Source organism: Sciurus vulgaris (genome assembly GCF_902686455.1).
Source record: "Sciurus vulgaris genome assembly, chromosome: 3".
Lineage (NCBI taxonomy): Eukaryota > Metazoa > Chordata > Mammalia > Rodentia > Sciuridae > Sciurus > Sciurus vulgaris.
This window is the reverse complement of record NC_136463.1, coordinates 112,299,334-112,318,427: the sequence shown is the minus strand read 5'-3', so window position 1 is coordinate 112,318,427 and position 19,094 is coordinate 112,299,334. Positions and strand designations below refer to the sequence as shown.

At 35.1% G+C, this 19,094-nt stretch overlaps 1 protein-coding gene across 3 annotated transcripts in view; it reads left to right on the top strand.

Moving 5' to 3' along the window:
* Positions 1 to 3,724: 3,724 nt before the first annotated feature.
* ACVR1C (activin A receptor type 1C) overlaps positions 3,725 to 19,094 on the top strand; it is a 72,599-nt gene continuing 57,229 nt past the window's right edge. The window contains exon 1 of one of the 3 annotated variants that reach the window (XM_079131798.1): positions 3,725 to 4,027. In XM_079131798.1, the coding sequence (XP_078987924.1) occupies positions 3,955 to 4,027 (73 nt within the window). In that variant the 5' untranslated portion in view covers positions 3,725 to 3,954. The remainder of the gene's footprint in view (positions 4,028 to 19,094) is intronic. The other 2 variants (XM_079131795.1, XM_079131794.1) reach the window with 2 other exon arrangements.

The following is a 19,094-nucleotide window of genomic DNA, read 5'->3' as shown; positions in this document are numbered from 1 at the left end:
TACAAACAAAGAGCTTAAAATTGAACTTATTAACTTTTTTGTTGTGTCACAGATCTTTGCACCAAGAATTCAAAAGATCCTGATTCCTTTATTGACCGACTACATATTGACTGGTCAGATACCTGCTACTCTTTCATTTTTTTTCATATTGTATTTCAGGCAAGGTAAGGATCTTTGCCACCTAATGAGAATTAATTAGACCAGCACTGTCCAAAAGAGATATAATGTGAGTCTTATATATAATTTAAAATTGTCTAGTTGACATATTGTGTTATTCAGCTTTCTGTCACTATAACAAATACCTAATGTAATCAACTTTAAAAAGGAAACATTTATTTTGGCTCTTACTTTTACAGATTAGTTAGCCTGTTGCTTTTTATCTATGTGGCAATTCAGGACGAGAGTTAGTGGCAGAGCAAAATAGCTTGCCTCATGGCTAGGAATTGAAAAGGGGGAAGAAACAAGAGGGTGGGCATCCCTATCTCCCTCAAGGTCAAGTTCCTCAATGACATAAAGAGTGACCTAAAGACCTCCTGCTAGTTCCCTGCCTCTTAAAGGTTCCACCACCTTCCAATACCGCCATGGGTAGGGGATCAGTTCTTCAATATCTGGACCATTAAGGGACATTTATCCCAATCACAGTACATATTAAAAAGGGAAAAAAATGGGTAAAATTAAATTTAATAATATATAGTTTGCATCACTTAGTGATGGGATAATTTCTGAGAAGTGTATTTATTAGGCAATTTTATCATTGTGCAAACACCATAGAGTGTATTTACATAAATCTAGCTGACTATACACACCTAGGTTGTAAGGTGTAGCCTATTTTTTCAAGGCTACAAATCCCTATAGCATGTTACTGCACTGAATACTGTAGGCAAATGTAATACAATGGTAAGTATTTGTGTATCTAAATATATCTAAATAAGAAAAGTTACAGTAAAACACAGTGAAATAAACTAAAGTGGTACACCTATATAGGGCATTTACCATGAATGGAATTTGTAGGACTGGAAATTGCTCTGGGTGAATTGTGAGTGAGTGGTGAGTGAATGCGAAGGCCTGGGATGTCACTGTGCACTGCTGTATACATAGGCTACATTCAATTTGAAAAAAAAAAATCCTTTCTTTAGTAATAAATTAACCTTAGCTTACTATATAAACTTTTTCTTTATAAACTTTTTAATGTAAAAAACTTTTTAACTTGTTCATAATATTACTTAGCTTAAAACACATTTTAGAGCTGTACAAAAATATTTTCTTTTTTATATCCATACACCCTGTTTTTATTTAAAATTTTGTTTTACTATATATGAATACACATGCACACAGACTCTAAAGATAAACATAATAAACATATATTGAAATTCACTCTAATATAAAAATATAATACAGTAAATATATAAACCAGTAGCAGTCATTTATCATTATAAAGTATTACACATTATACATAATTTTATTATACTTTTATGTGACTGGTGGCACAGTAGGTTTGTTTACACCAGTATCACCACAAACATGTGAATAATGCAGTATACTACAATTTTAGGATGTCTATGGTGTCACTAGGCGATAGAAATTTCCAGCTCCATTATAATCTATGGAAACACTGTTGTATATGAGGTTTGTCACTGACTGAAATGTTATGCAGCACACTGCTGTATTTTATTTAATTCAATCTGTCCAAAATATTATGTCAACTTGTAAGCAATGTAAAAGTCATTAATAATGTATTTTACAGTCTTTTTTTTCTTTTTGCTAATTCTTTGAAATTTATCATGTATTTTGCTCTTACAGTAAATGTCAATTTGGTCCAATACATTTCAAGTGCTCAATATTCACATTTATTAGTAGATACTGTATTGACAATGCACCATTTGATTAAGAGGAAAGGAATGAGTTCGTTCAGAATATTGAGTTATTCTGCATCAGATTTCTTGGTAAAATAACCTCACTTTCTTAGAAAACAAGAACTTTCCGACTCAGAGAAGACATTGCTTACTGTATTCAAGACAAAATAAATCTGTTGGGAGTAAACACTTGACATTAGTTAGTGCTCTCACATATACTACCTTTTTGATCCAGTCTTCTGAGAAATGGAGAGGAATGAAATTTCATTTACTTTTAAGGAAGCAGACCGAGAGTGCACTACATTTTCTTCAAGCTCCAACTCTCACGATCCAAATGGAGATCACAATCTAAGGTACAGTTACCAAATAATGAGCAAACCAAGTCAGCCAAAATATGTGTCTTAGTATTTTCTTGCTTCTTTTATTGATTTATTTTTTAAAGCATCTGCTTTGTGGGTGTTTGGAAGGATTCTGACTTGTCCCACATCTCCAGTTTTTGTTTGTTTGTTTGTATCCAGAATAAAATGAGAACGAAGTCTTTTTTATACCTAGGAGTGTTTTGATTCATACGGTGGTGGAAGAGATTCTTGGAATTGTCATCCTCATGCCTCAAAGTTCAACAACCATCCTGGCTACAATATTGTTCTATTTTGACAATAAGTTCATTTTTATTCTTTATGTTTTGTTACTGGGGAATGAACCCAGGGATGCTTTACCACTGAGCTACATCCCCATCACCAGTCACTCGCCTTTTTTTTTTTTTTTTTTTTTTTAATATAACAGGTATTTCATAGACCTCATAAAGAACACTCACTGTTTAGTGCTGAGCTAGGTGAAGAAGCACGTCATCTCTTCCTTTAAAGCAATTAATTTACATGACTCAATCACTTTTCAAGGAACCCTTTATTAGTAGTAATAAGATCAGTAGTAGTATATTCTTGGTTTTTCGTGTTGTTCACATGAAAATAACCCCATTCATTTTTATATTCAAGCTGCATAGGGTGAATTGAGTTTAGGCTAATTTCTATCAATTGATAATGTTGTTGTGTTTTGAATCACAGTTTAGACGGCAAGCATCCTATTTAACGATGAGCCTTTAGGGGTTTAAACACTACTCTTGCTTGTAATGTGTTACTTTAAACACTTCTTCCCCTTCGCTTGTGCGTATAATTTTTTTTTTTTTTTTTCAGTTCTTCAATTGCTAAAATTGCAGCTGCTGAGATACCTTTCTAAGTCAGGTCCTAAAAATTCTTTACCCCTTAGTAGATGATGGCATCACCTGGTGTAGGTGGTCCAAATTTGGTCGCCATTCTTAGAGCAGAGGGTTTCTGAAAGGGATCATAAGTTTAAGGCAAAGTCGCAGGTCCCGAAGGCAGCCGGAAAATTGGTCATTTCCAGAGATGGACAGAGAGGGCGCACTTCCACAGACGCACAAACAGCCTGGACGTGGTGGTGGGACAAAACCACAGGAACACCGGAGGGTATTCTCACGGCGCAGACTAGTTACAGAGTCTAGTTAAGCTGGGCAAATAAACGAATGTCAAAAGACCTCGAAGAGTGGATCTTCTGCAGGAGACCATAGAGCAGATCTCCAGAAAGCAACTGCTGCATAATTTTAAGTTTCCCTTAAGTCTCAGCGGGGTTTTCCCTCCTGTCCTGACTACTCTCACAGAGTAGTCCTGGGGGCTCCGTGCCGCTCCTCCACCACCTCCTCTTTCTTCGCCCTGACTCTGGGCGATCTCACTGCCCCGCCTTCGGGCCGCCTCGGCCCGCCTGCCCCGCAGCACCTGGCCGGGTGCCTGCCAGAGGGCGTTGGGGGTGGAGGCGCGGCAGGGGCGGGCTCTGCCGCCCCCCGCCCCCTCCCAGCCTGCTGCTGGGGCCAGTGGCAGGAGCGCCGCGCACCGCCAGCCGCAGGGGGCGTGGGATGGGGGTGGCAGAGGAGGGGGGCGCCCGCGCTGACTAAAGCCAAACGCACACTTCGAAAGGGTGTCGGGGCTGCGTTCCCCTCCCGCGCCCCGGGAACTTCAAAGCGGCCCGCGCTGTCCCAGCTGCCTTGCTCAGCTCTGGGGCCCCGCAGCCCCGGCGCGGCCGCTAAGTGGCCATGACCCAGGCGCTCCGCTCAGCGCTCCGCCAGGCTCTCCTGCTGTTTGCGGTGGCCGCCGAACTGTCGGCAGGTACGGTGGGTGTTTTTCCACCTGTGCTTACGAGGGTGGGAGTTGGGGGCAGTAAGCACACGGGTGAGAAAAAGAGGTGCTCGGAGTAAACTGACCGTCCGCGGGGCGGAGGTGGAAGCGCCAGTCTGGTTGAGGGGGCGCGGGATAGGGTGCAGCGTGGGCACCTGACGTCTGGCAGCTGTAGGAGTAGACAGGTGTGTTGAGGATGAAGCCTGGAGGAGGAGTGGGGGGTGGGGGAGTCCGGGACGTGGAGTATGGATAGTAAGGGTGAGGTGGGTGACTAATTTGGGGGCAGTTTGCAGTAGAATCAGTGCAGGAGCTATTGTAGGTGGGTGCTGAGCTGGGAGGTGATGGCACTATGAATTTACCCTGCAGAGACTTGGAAGGCTCTAAGTGCCCTTGGGAGACTTTATGCTGAGCCCCCAAGGGCTATGCAAGGACGGTGACATGATGGTGGTGGGATTTGGCAATTGATCTGAGATTTAGGAGGCGTTGGTGCCAAGCTGGGGAGGCAGGAGTAGGAGCTTAAATCTGCGTGGTTTACAACGCACATTGCTTTCGAGGTACGATCTTTACTCAGAGTTTGAGGGGAAAAAAATTCTGGCAAGCGCCCCAGCGTTTATAACAGGTCTGTGCCTTGATAGGCTAAATAGAGCCCTCGACCCAAGCTAGAATCCAAACGTTTCTTTACAATATTTACTAGAAACTGGGGCAAATGCATCTTTGGTAGAATCATAGTCTGCTGTGACTAAAAACCTTTAAGCTTTGAAACTATTTTCATTACATTGTCCTGGATTACATAGACCAGGAACAGATTCCTTGCTAACTCATTCTTTAAACATTTCAATCAGACATTGAAGACATTTGCACATAAAAACCTGGTGTTTTTCCATAGAGCTGTACTTTGTCCGATGCTGATTTTGATGCATTTTTGTTTTCCCAGATGACAATCTGTTTGACATTAATAGCTATACTCAGGGTGGGTAGTTTTCCTCTCTGTGCCATGTGCAGGAGAATATTTTGAGTAGTATGATTGCTGTCATGTACGAATTTCAGTGTTTCAAATGGACTGAGAGAATCACTAAATACAAGTAAATCATTAAATATTCAAGTAAAAAATGGATAAGTGGAAATTATTAATTGATAAAATCAGAAGGTTAAAGCATTTTATTTATTTTTTAGAAAAACAGAAATTACCCTGAGACTGACAGGAAGATGGTGGGAGAAAGTGACACATGTGCATTTAGAGTTAGTAAATTCATCAGTGGGAAGAAAACCAACAATGGGAAGTCTTTACAAGAAATGGGTGAAAAATTCTGCTAACTTGGGATACTGAAAGTGCTCTTGACAATTTCATAGAGTTTTATCCCCCCCATAAACACACACACACACACACACACCCCTACATACACCCAAAATATAGTCTTCCAGATATCCTAGCTTTGACTGGGCATCTATGAAACTGCCTCTACAGGCTGACTGTATAACTTTTATTTGTGGGAGCTAATAACTAGGTTACAGACATGTTGAAAAAAATCAATTTTTAAAAATCTAGGCTTGAATGGGATATTTCCTTTATGATAGAATCTTTTAAAAGTTGCAGAGACCCTGGGCATACCAACAGAATAAAACATGCCCCATTATGTTCCTGACAAGGCATGGAAACTTTTGACTTTGAAATGAACAAAAATGAAAAAATTAGGTCATCCGTTCAAATTTGATTGTTCCTTCAAAATATGAAATCTAAGAAAAATGCATGATATGGAGCTAATGTGTCAATATACTAGAGAAGTAGTTATTAAAATTGAACTTTTACAATGAACTTTTCTGTCAATTGCAATTATTTTAAAATTTCTCTAGGAAATTTGTACCCCTTTTGTGTCCCACATAAACAATGTCTACTGCTACCTCTGTCAACTATTCTAATTTATACAAATCCTTGGTTATTGAGTAAAGGAATTCAAGGTAGTTTTTATTCTCCATCTTTTAAATTCATTTTCTCACATGGGTACCTACCTTATTTTTGACCTGGACACTTTTGTAAGTTACATCATTAACATATTGTTTGTTTACGAGTAGGTACTCACCCTTGTCAGAATGTTATATGAGGCAACATGGTCATGTAGCTAGCAAAGCTGCGTGACATGAAGAGCCAGCTTTTAATTTGGCTGTGTTGAACACCAGTCCAGAAGTATCTATAAACCAATAACCTCTTTATGCTTTGACTGCCCTTCCCTGGGATCTTTGTTGTGTTTGAGGTATCATGCATTAAGGCAGAGAACAGACCGTTATTCTTCATTGAGAATCTCAGAGGGTAACAACTGGTGGAAACTTAGAAAAACTACTTACTGCTCCAGAGTTGATTTTTTAAAATTATTTTGCTCCAATTATCTAAACTTTAGATTTATTGATGTTTGATTAGAAAGACCTGAGAGAGCCTCAGAACATTCATCATTCTTTCATCTTAAACAAAGAATTGGCGGTGAATGTTCAGGAGATCTGTACCTTGAAATTTTGATTTGGAAATGATGTCGATATATACTGTATGCAATCTCTTCTACTTTCATGAAGCTCTGTTGTCATCTGGTTGGCAAAGATTTATTAAGAGTCCAGAAAGCTATATGCTCTTACTCTAAAAGTCTAACAGCAGTTCTCATGGAAAGTTTTCAGTGGTGCTTTTGGAAGTGAAAGTGAAACCCTGGGGCTGAGTTTATAAATGAAAAGATGTCACCACCTTTGCCCTTCTTTAAACACAGTCATTTATTGGTTGATTAACACAATGTGGCAAGAACTCCCTTATTCCAAGGATGAGACATCTCTGGCCCAGAAAAAACTGTACAAACACCCTTGGGGCCTTATTTCTTCATTGACTGTGCTGCCTAAACCCATTATCTAGCCTTAAACTTAAACATGTGAAATAGAATTCCTCTGAATTGCAAAACTTATACAAGAAATACAGGGTTTGAAATGGAAGAGAAAATGAAGAGGTAAGGATGACATTTTGAATTTTTGACCCAAGCAATGGAAGAATGGAACCTTAACTGGGGTGTGGCAGACTGCAGGAGAAGCTGGTCTGGGCAGAGGAGGGGCATGGTGGCTGATAATGGAGCTCGGTTGGAAATATGTTGAGTTTTAAATGCCCGGTAGACACTGAAACAGAGATGTCTAGTAAGCAATTAATGTTTTGAGTCTGAAGTTCAGGGGATATGTGTGGGCTGAAGGTAAAAAGTTGTAAACCGAGGGCATTTACAGTTGATTGTGGAAGGTACTTTGAATAGACTTTTGAATTTAGCAAATAAAGCACAGAACACCCAGTTAAATTGCATTTCACATAGACAGTGAATATTTTTGGTATAAGCATGTCATAAATGTTGCATGTGACATACCTATATTGAAAATTTATAGCTGTTTAATTCCAAGTTAATTGGGTACTCTTCACTTTTATCTGGAGACCCAACATAGAAAAGGTATTTTGGTGAGACCTGTTTTCTGTGTCTTGTATCTTAGAACTTCTGTTCTAGCTCTACTACCATCCCATGTGCATCTAGGATGGGTCATTCCCAGCTCTTTGAAGATGTGCCACTGCTTCTGTATGAACTGGAGGGAGTACCTACCCTTTCCCAACCTGACATGAGTAAATCATTGTGAAAGTATATGTGAAAGAAATAAGTTTCTCCACTCCCGGAAGTGCTGATTACATGAAAATAGTCAATTCTTCACAAATTTGCTGTCTTTTGAAAATGATTGTTATTTATAGATGCATTTTTTTGAATAAATATGTTTCTCTTTCTCTTTTAGAGAAAATGCTTCCAGGTAGTAGATACCCAACTTTTTTTTTTTTTTTTTTTTTTTTTTTTTTACCTTGCCAGTACTTGCATCTCTTACTGTTACTCAACAGGTTAAGAGAAGAGAAAACTGAATAGAGTAGGGGTTAGGAAGCTATCGAGTCCCACAGGACCTGCTAATCTGATACTATTTGTGGTTTTGGAGTAGGTTTTTAAAAGAGTATGTAAGTCCTTTGGAAAAGAGTCCAGCATGCAAAAATATTAGTCAGAAGCTGTTTAGTGTGTTCTTGCTAAGTCTTGACCAGCAATTGCAGCTACCAACTGATTAGTATTGTCTTCATTTTGAGACCTGTAGTGGAAAGTGTCCTATAAGTAGACACCTGTCTGTAAGGATCCTTAAATATCTCTAGCTGATATGTTCATATGTGTATAAAGAGTTCATTTTAATGAATAACAAAATGATAGAATTAATTAATAGTAAACAAAAGTAAAGCAAAAATGTAAGCACAAAGAGTGTACAATGTATCATACTTTATTGCTTGCCTCTCTGAAGTTTCTTCTGGATTTTTCATTGCTTGGACCTTCTAGATGTTAAAATTTTCATTCAATAGTCAAATTCTCAAGGTTTATCCTTATACTTTATAAGAAATTGGGCCCGGTACTGTTGTGCATGCCTATAATCTCAGAGACCAGAGAGGCTAAAGCAGGAAGTTCACAGGTGTGAGGTCAACCCTCCCTACTCCCCAGCCAAAAAAAAAAAGGACTGCAGGCCTAGCTCAGTGGTAGAGGGCCCCTGGATTTAATCCCCAGTACCAGAAGGAAAGAATGAAGAGAAAAATATGTTAAGCAATTGTAGTATGTTCTTAACTTACACAGAAATGACACTTTTACTAGAGGGACCTAGGAGTATCTAAATAATGTCTTGGCTCAGGTGCCTCCCTCCACTCAGAAGAAGAGATCTAGAAAAAGAGAATGAATTAAAACTAACATTTTCTTGTTACCTGGTTCTTTGTCTCCCAGCTGCATGGTAGGATTCTAATACATTTCCTTTCCTTTTCTTTTTTTAAAATTTATATATATATATATATATACATATATATATATACACACATATATGTATATATTTTTGTTGTTGTTGTTGTAGGTGGACACAATACCTTTATTTTATTTTTATGTACTCTAAGAATCGAACCAGGGCCTCACATGTAGGCAAAGAAGGGGTGGGGGCTGTGAAAAGTCAGAATTCTGGACCCTGACACCATGACTCCATCCTGAAAGCCTATCTAGTGCCTGGCAAGATGGAGCCAGAGAGGCGGTGGAGCAAGGATCCTCTACTTCCGATGCCTCACATTAGTGCTGCTCTCATAGAAACTGTGGCATGGTTTTAGGCAATAATATCAGGGGTGCCTGCTAGTGCGAAAAGACAGAGAGGGTAGGGAAGAAGGGTGGTCTCTTCTACAAGGAAGAAGGTCTTACCTTTCCCACACTTGCTGTGGGAAAGAGGTAGGAGACAGCACCATGACCCTGCATCCTCGGCCATTCTTGTACTTTGAAGGTTAGCTCCTGAAAGCATGTGGGCCACTTGGTCCCCTGAAATGTGAACAATACAAATCACTACTCCTCTCACTTAGAGATCTAGAAAAAAGACGAGCGAGGAGGAGGTGAGTAGGAGTGTGAAACAGAGAAGAAGACTTTATTTCCACAGAGGCTAGACACCTTGCTACTTCCCATGCACATCTTGAATTCACTGGCTCTGACTGACCAGCCAGGCTAACAAAGTTCTACTCTGTCCTAATTCTTTACTTTTTCTCCTCTAGAGTAGCTTCCTTTTTCTGTTGTTCTCTTCTGTCTCTTAGAGAGTAGGCATGTTTCTTTGGAGCTGTTTTAAATTAAACCCCTCAAGAATTCATGGGTGAATCACTCAGTATGACTCAAGAGCTTGCTTATTATTTTTTTGAACAATTTAAATTTGCAATGACTTAAACATCCCAAATTAGATCAATCTACTTTTTCATTAAACTTTTCACATCAAGAAAACCATTAGGATGCTCAGATTTTGAAAGTGAAACACATTCTTTTCCCAATCTGTTTTGTCATCTTTACCTCATGGTAAGGTATAAGGACAGTGATAAATGCCACATTTCTGGATGTTGATTAAGTGTCTTATAATTTCTTTGTGCAACTTTGAGATTGATTGAAATAAAGACTCTGTGGTAAAACTAGAATTAGAAAAAAAAATCCTCTTCATCCAGACTTGGACAATAATTTTAATGCAAATGTTTAGTTTCATAAATGCATGCTTATCCAAGAGATGTCAACTAAGAGAGTGGTAATCCAGATTAACACAGTTTTAAAAAACCAGATTGTTTTAAAACAGAGCCAGAATATATTAAAGAGTATTAACTCATCACATCTCACAATTTTATCTGATGACATTTTCCTGGCCTGCTCCCTTAGAAGTGAATTTTTTTTTTTTTCTTTTCTACCATTCCCATTATCACTCTCCAAGAGTAAAAATTCTACTCTGTGAACATTTGCCTGCTCTGATAGTCATGGTGAGATGGTGTTCTTACTTGAATTCTGTTTACAATCTAGTATTTCCAGGAAATAGACAATGCACTAAGTTTGAAAGACTTAAGAAAGAGAAATCAGGGGCTAGGGTTGTGACTCAGTGGTAGAATGCTTGCCTAGCATGTGTGAGGCACTGGGTTCAATTGTCAGCAGCACATATAAATAAAGGAATAAAATAAAGGTCTATTAACATCTAAAAAATATTAAAAAGTAGAAAGAATAGTTATATAATTAGCAGAAGATTTCTTATAGGACAACAAATATGTAAGTGAATAAAACTTTCTTTTTAAAAAACCTTCCCTTCCTCCAGTTTCTTTAGCTATATTGAGGCATTGTTTTTTTTTTTTTTTTTCTGCAGAGTGAAAAAAATTGCCTTCATTAAAACAATCCCTTTAAAAGGATTGAGAGTTTGGCTAAATCATGATGAAGATGTTCCTCTACAATGGTTTTTGACCAACTCTACATTGGCTATAGCCATTACCATAGAATTTTTCATATTATTTCCTTAAAATCTTTTAAATATTTATAGGATTTGTAGTGATATCCCTTTTTATGTTTCTCACATTGGGAATTTGAATTTTCTCTGTTTACCTTGATCAGTCTAACTGAAAGTTTATCAGTTTTATTGATTCAAATAAATACTGTTTTCTTATTGTCGGTTTTTTATCTTATTTCCTTTCTCTACTACTTCAGGTTAAATTTATTCATTTTAATTCTGGCTTCTTTTGGTGGAACCTTAGATCAGCGTAAGCTGTTTTTTCCAAAAGGGTTTGTTAGGATAAATTTCAAACTTGGGGACCATATATAGTTTATGTGGCAACTACTTAATTCTGCTTTTGTAGTGTAAAAGCAGTCATAGACAATATATATGCACATAGATATTGCTAGATTTCAGTAAAACATTATTTGCAAAGGGACCAGCCAATGGGCCACAGTTTTCTGAGCTTTTCTTAAACCTTTCATTTAAGTACTTTATTCTTTTCTAATTACAAGCATTTGAATCTCTAAATTTTCCCTCTAGGAAAGGAATTTTCAGTTCCTCCATACATTGTGATCTGTTATGTTTGCGTTTTCATTTTCATTGAGAATATTTTCTTTGTAATTTGTTGGGGCTGGTGTGATATACAGGTGTCTGTGGTTTAACTTGCAAATACTTTAGGAATTTCTAGCATTTTGTGATTGTATTCTTGTTTAAATTCAATGGTAGTGAAATAACATAACCTGTATGATATGGGTTCTTTGAATTCATTCATACTTGCTTTGTAGCTCAACTTGTGTCTAAACTATTGAATATACTTGAAAATAACGTATGTGCTGCTTTTTGATGGTTACAATATTCTATAAATATTAGTTAAGTTATTCACACTTTTATATCTTTACTGATTTTTGGTTTCCTGGTTGTATTAATTGTTGAAGGATTATCGTTGACATCTTCAACTTACCTTGCACTGGTCTATTTACCTTTTCCAATTTTTGTTTTATGTATTTGAGAATTTTTCTATTGGGTACATATGTAAGTTTGTTATGTTGCTTTGATGAGTATTTGTCTTTAGGAAATCTGCTTTATCTCTGGCAGTATTTATTATTATGGCATGTCTCTCTTCATCACTGGTGATAATATTCTTTGCCTTGAAGTCTACTCTGTCAATATAGTCATCAGAGCTTTCTTAAGGTTAGTATTTTCATATCTATTTTTAAAATTATTAAGTTACTCTAGATTTCTGAATGTCTGCATTTTATAGATTTTTCTTCCTCTTATTCTTAACTTATTTATGTCTTTATGTTTAAATGTTTTTTTGGTAGAGAGCAGATGGTTGAGTTTTGCTTTGTCATTGAGTCTTACATTCTTGCCTTTTGACTGCAGTGTTTAAAACACATACATTTAATATATATATATCAATATGCTGAGACTTAAATATGTCCTCTTGTTATTTTTATCTCTTTTTTACTTTCTCCTCTTTTCTTATCTTCATTTGGTTTAATTGACCAGTTATTAGTCTTATATATTTTTTTCTACTGTTAGGTCATAAGCTATAGCTACACCTTTTTTATTTTTAATGATTTCTCCAAAATTTATAATATCCATCTTCAAATTGTCATAATTTAGTTAAGCCCCTTACCTTCATATACTCCAGTTCTTTTCTTATCCCTTGTACAATTAATCTCATCCACTATACTTCTAAAATATTTTATAAACATCAAAATACATTGTTAATATTTTGACTTTAAATACTTGATTATATGTAAACAAATTTTAAAACATGAATGAAATAGTTTTTATTTACCCACCTATTTGTCATTTCTAGGGCTCTTGTTTACTTAGCATAGATTCCAGTTTACATCTGGTTTACACTTTCTTTATTACTGTGCTTCTGTTCTGATGGCAAAGAATTCTAATTTATTTTTGTTTTTGAAAGTTTTTTATTTCATTTTTATTGTCCCCTTAAATTTATCATTAAACTTTCAAATATACACCAAAATTAAAAGAATTTTACAATTACCACCTACCAACTAGATTATCAGTGTCATTTTATTATATTTGCCTTATCAGATATATCTTCATTTTTCTCCTCTCTACACAAAAATACACATTATTTTTGATGCATTTCTTAATAAATTACAGATAGCAATACACTTCCTTCTGTGTACTTCACAAGTTCTGCATAATTAATTCATGGAATTTTAAGAAATGCGTTCACTTAATATTTTTCAAGATATTAAAGATTAACATCACCACAATGAGTTTCCTCAGTTCCTTCCTAGTTGTTCCTCAATGCCATACTCCCAAAAGCATGAACCATTTTTATTTTTTCCATAGATTAGTTTTGGCTATTTAAGTGTATAGTTTTGTAAGTGCCCATTTAGGTCAAGTTTGTTGATTGTGCTGTTCAGATTGTTTATATTTTTACTAACAATCTTGCTTTAAAATCTCCAACAATGCCCTTTGGTTTGTCTATTTTTTTTAGTTGTTATGCAAAACATTTATAATCGTCATGTCTTCTTCATGCAATGACTATATAATTATTACTATAAGAGGTGGTTCTTTGTTTTAGTAAAACTCTTATCTTAAAGTCTACTCTAATATTAATATAAACCATGCTAACTTTCTTATGTTTAGCATTTGTGTGTATATATGTATTTTCCCCCTACTTTTATTTATAACCTATGTTGTTATATTAGAACTACATCCTTTACAAATAGTATATTTAGATGATTCCTGATATTGTTCCTTAACAATACAATAATAGCTGCCTTTAATTAGCCCATTCACATTTAGTGTAATAACTGGTATGGTTTTTAGCCTACCATCTTGTTATTTGTCTCTCTTTTTATTGTTCCTCTGTTTGTTTTCTTAAACCTGCTTTTTTTTTTTTTTTTTTTTGCTAGTCCTTTTTTAGTGTTCCATTTTCTTTTCTTTATTTATTTCTTAATAATATGTTTTAACTGTTTTTAAGGGTTTCTCTTAGCCTCATGTATTTTTTCTTATGTCCATTTTGAGCCAATACTGTACTATTTTATACTTTTCCCTTCACACCTAAAACTTCAATCTTCCTACTTCACACATCCCTCTTTACTTTGACATATCCCAATTTAAGTGTGAAGACCTTATGATAGCATAATTCAGTCTATAAAAAATATATTTACATCAACCAAAAATTATGAGACACAAATAACCAAGGAAGGAACCCCTACTTTTAAGAGACTAACCAATATACCTGACTTAGATATGATGCAGATATTACAAGCATAACATAGAAATTTTGAATGATTACAATTAAAGTCTATAGTGGAAAAGATGGGAAAATATGCATGAAGATATGTGACATCTCAGCAGAAAGATAGAAATGTGAGAAAGTATAAAATGGAAAAGCTAGATATGAAAAATAGGAGACAAGGAATACATTTGATGTGCTCATTAGTAGACTCCACACAGCCAAAGAGTCATGAATTTGATGATGAGCCAATGGAAAATGCCTTATAATCATAAAATTATATTATTTTAAATTTATTACACTAAGGTGAGAGTTAAGAGGAAGTAAAGAGGGAAAAGTCAAAAGAAATAAATCAGAGAATCCAAGAGGTATGGGAAAGTTTGAAGTGGCAAAATAAATGTGTGAATGGAATGCTATATGAGAAAGAAGGAGACTAGGATAGAGGGAATATTTGAATAAATATTGGGTAATAATTTTCCAACTGTAATTAAATACCTGGAATTACCAATTACAGAAGCTTAAAGAACCAAACAGAATAAATACCTCTCCTCCTGAACTTCACACCAATAGGACATGTAATGTTCAAATTGAGAAGATTTAACAAAGAGAAAAGCTTGAGGGCAGCCTGAATAAAATAAAATTATTACATGTGGAGGAATACTTTTAATAATAATACATACTCTAATCAGAAACAATGCAAAACAGACAAGAATGAAGTGCCAACTCTAAAATACAGCAATTAAAAATCTGCCCAACCCAATATTTCATACCACATAAAGTTATCTTTTAAAATGAAGGGAAAAAAAAATGAAGGAAAAATAAAAACATTTTTAGATAAATAAAAACAGAACATTTTTTACTTATAGAACTGTACTGTAAGAAATTTTAAAATATTTAAAGGCAAAATAAATAAAATAACACAGAGAATCTTGGATCCATATACAGAAATTACAATCTCTGGAAATGGCTAACATGAAGATAAATGTAAAATACATTTTTCCTTAACTTTAATCATTCCAAAAGTTCATTGACTCTCTAAAGCAAAAATAGCAGCAAGTTTCTGTGAATTAGTAGCATATCCATAGGAAAATGTGTGGTAGTCTTAGCGCAAGTGATGATAAGGAAGTATTGGGAAATATAAATTCAGTTCCTTATATCACATGTGGAATATTATAATGCTTTTGAAAATATGCGGAGTATATTGTGAATAAATGATTGTATACAAATGGGCAGTCTAAAACATGAAAATGAAAGAGGGGGACATTTCTACATACTGTGTAGATAGAAAAAATAAAAACAAAGGAATACTGAAAATATTTTTGTGTCCAATTCAAAAATTTAATTAGAATGGAGTAATTCCTTGGAAGATACAAATTACCAAGGATCACTCCAGAAATTATAAATTACCCAAATGGCACCATAAATATATTAAAGACATTCACTTCGTGGCTCAATGCTTGTAACGTCTAACAAGGACTCCAGTCTCAGAGGACAGAGGACTTTCCTGTTGAAATCTATCAAAAAGTTTAGGAAGTCAATGTCCATTCTACATAACTCTTCCACAGGACACAGAAGGGAAGAGAACACCTTTTTACTTTTTTTTTTTTCTCACATTGTTAAGACCAGCATTACCCTAAATCCAAAATTAGGAAAAGACATCATGATAAAAGAAAACTACAGACCAATATTCTTCATAAAAATAATTTATCATAAAAACTCTCAATAAAATATTATTAGTTTGAACCACAATTTAATAACAAGAGAATAGGATATGACCAAGTGAAATTCACTTTGACAGTGCAAGGCTGATTCAATATTCAAAAACCTAATTTTGCAATTAATCATTTAAGCAGACCAAAGAAGAAAAACTATATGACAATATCAATAAATATGCAAAACTAGATGACAACACTCAATTACAACACACAGTTGAAAGAACTTAAAATCTGAATAAATGGGATCATATAGTCTATTTACAGAACCAAAGGCTCCATGTTGTTAATACATTAATTATCCTTTGCAAATCCATCAAGCTGATTAAAAAATTTATATTGAAAAGCAAAGGAACTGGAAAAAACAAATACATTTTGAAAAAGAAAGAATAGCAAAGTCAGAATGCTCACAGTACTTATTTCAAGACTTATAAACCTACAGTAATTAAGACAGTGTGGTATTGGAAAAGTAGACCAATGGAATAGAATAGAGGAACCAGAAAGAGACCCATGCATGTACATCTACTGATTTTAAACAAAGGTAAAAAGGAAGCTTAATAGAAAAAGATAGTTTTTTCAACAAATTATGCTGGAATAATTGGACATAATTAAGCAAACAAAACAAAACAAAAAACTCTCCAAACACACCTTGCATGTCTACAGGTGTTAACTCAGAGATAAAATCTGAAACTGTGAAAAAGAATTCTAAAAGAAACACAGAAGATAATCTTTTTGATTTTAGGTTAAGTTCTGTTTCTTAGATGGAAAATTCCAAACAAAAAAGAAAAATACTGATAAATTAGACTTCATTACAATTAAAATTTTTTGTTCCTTGAATGATGCTGTTAAGAGAATAAAAGACAAGTCACAGGCTTGGAGATAATATTTGCAAAACACTTATCTGATAAAGCATTTGTATTCAAAATGTGTAAAGAATTGTCAGAACTCAATAATAAAGAAACAACCCAATAAGAAGTTTGCAGATGATATGAATACCTGAAACTCTATTACATGGCCATATAAATGCCAAATAGTACAACCCACTTGGAAAACACTGACAATTTTATATAAATTTAAACATTCACTTTCTGTACCACATAGTAATCCCATTTGTAGATACTTGGCAAAGAGAAATGAAATCTGTTTCAAATAATCACCTTCATATTAACTTTTATAAAAAGTTTAATTCTAATCCATAAAAGCAGGAGAAAAAAAGAACAAATGTCCTGTAGTGAATGGATAAACAAACTCTTGTACATTCATTCAAAAAAATACAGAGGTATACAAAGACATGAATGAATCTCAGATGCCTTCAGCAAATCAAAGAAGCCAGACTTAAAAGGCTACATTCATTTGACATTCTGCAGAAGGCAAAAGTATAGGAACAAAAACAGCTTGCCAGCAGCTGGGTGGGGAGAGAAGTTGTCTAAGAAGGAGTGTGAGGAAATCTGAGAGGGAGGGATGATTGAACTACAATTGTCAACCTCATAAAAGTGCACACTAAAAGCAATGAATGTTCCAAGTGTAAATTACATCTCAATAAACCAGATTCTCCACCCCAAATTGAAGGGTGTGTGTGTAAACTTTGAAGTGTTATATAAAATGAGGAAGTTTCAAATACTTAATCAAGAACCATAGAGTATTTTTAATGTCCTAAACATAATAACAAAAATATTTTAAAGTGGGTGCCTTTGGGAACTTACTGGGGAGTTATGGGTCACTAGATGGATGCTTTTCATTTGAATATTCCCTGTGCTACTTGTTTGCCATGTGCATTTATATCATTGATTTAAAAAGTAAAATATTTTAACATTTCAAAAAATTGATTTACTTTTATTTTATAGCTTTTTTGTTAGTAAGGAATTTATCTACATATTGAAATGCTTTTTTGTGCATGTTTTCTGTATTCTGTAAAGTGGCATGAAGTAGATATAAACAAAATTGAATTAGGATACATTAGGTTATGTTTAATTTATTAGCATAGAATAGTGAGTTCTCTTGCAAAGGAAATTGCAACTTGGGGACATTATCTGTACATAGATTAAAGCTCATTGTAAATGCAAAATTGTGCACCTGCCCTTTTAAAGGTGAAGCATTTGGTACAACTTGAAAGGTCATTTATCACTTACAAGGGAACACTTATGAGTTACTTGGGTTTCTTTTCTCAGTTTACTCTAGCATTAAGCTTGCTTATGGACAATGTTGCTTGCATCTGCAGTCTCTACACAGACTCATTAATGTGTTAACAAACCTCATTTTGCTGAGTCAGATTAGAGGTAGCTCTTATTCAGTGTGGTGCCATGCACACAGTGGGCAATCAGCATTTTCTTGATTACATTCTCCATTCAGGGAAAGTCATTAGGTCTATTCTAACCCTCTCTCAAGACAATTAAAAGATGAGAGGAAAAGTTATGGGAAGATCATCAGGCTAAGCTAGGCTGTTGATTTATGTCCCAGAGATCAGTAGTGAAGTTTGAGCATAGCATGGGAGTCCTTTTGCAATGATCATATGTTTGAGTTTTCAGGGACAGCCCTGCTTTTCAACATGCTAGCCTATTTTCAGACTACAACCTCCAGGTTTGGGACTACAAAACAGTTGCTGTCACTATGGAATGGCTTACAACAGGGCCTGTGGGTGCTCTGTCAGTATTATTAAAGGACTTTGCAGAACAGCCGACCCCAGGTGTTCCCATGGCATTTTCAACCACTGCCTGCGAACCAAGTAGTTTGACAGAGCAACAAATCACTGTAACAAAACAATGTCCACTCCTGATTAGAGGATTGATATGTTGGTCATTATAAGAAATTAGGGAGAAGTGTTGAAAAATGTAAAAATCATCTTTAGTCCCATACCTCAGAGAAAACTGCAATTCATATTTTGACATATTTCATTTTAGTCTTTATTTCAATACATGTATATAAATTGAGATTACACCTACATGTTTATGATTCTACTTTTCATTTAATTTTATAGTGAGCAAGTTCCACTCTAATTAAATACTACTAAAAAGTAGGATGTTATACAATCATATATATTGTCCAATTTATTTACATGTTTTGATTTGGAAATATTTAGCATATTTCCATTTTTTACTTTTGTGAATATTCACTTCACAACAGAAGTTTTAAATGAATGTTTATGATTATTTCATCTAGAGGAAGTAGGAATACACAAAGATAATAAATACTTGTAGAATTCTTGAGACAAATATTTCAGATTGTTTCTAAAAGTTTGATACCAGTCCATATTCAACAGCATATAAAGATGAAATATTAATTTCCCAGA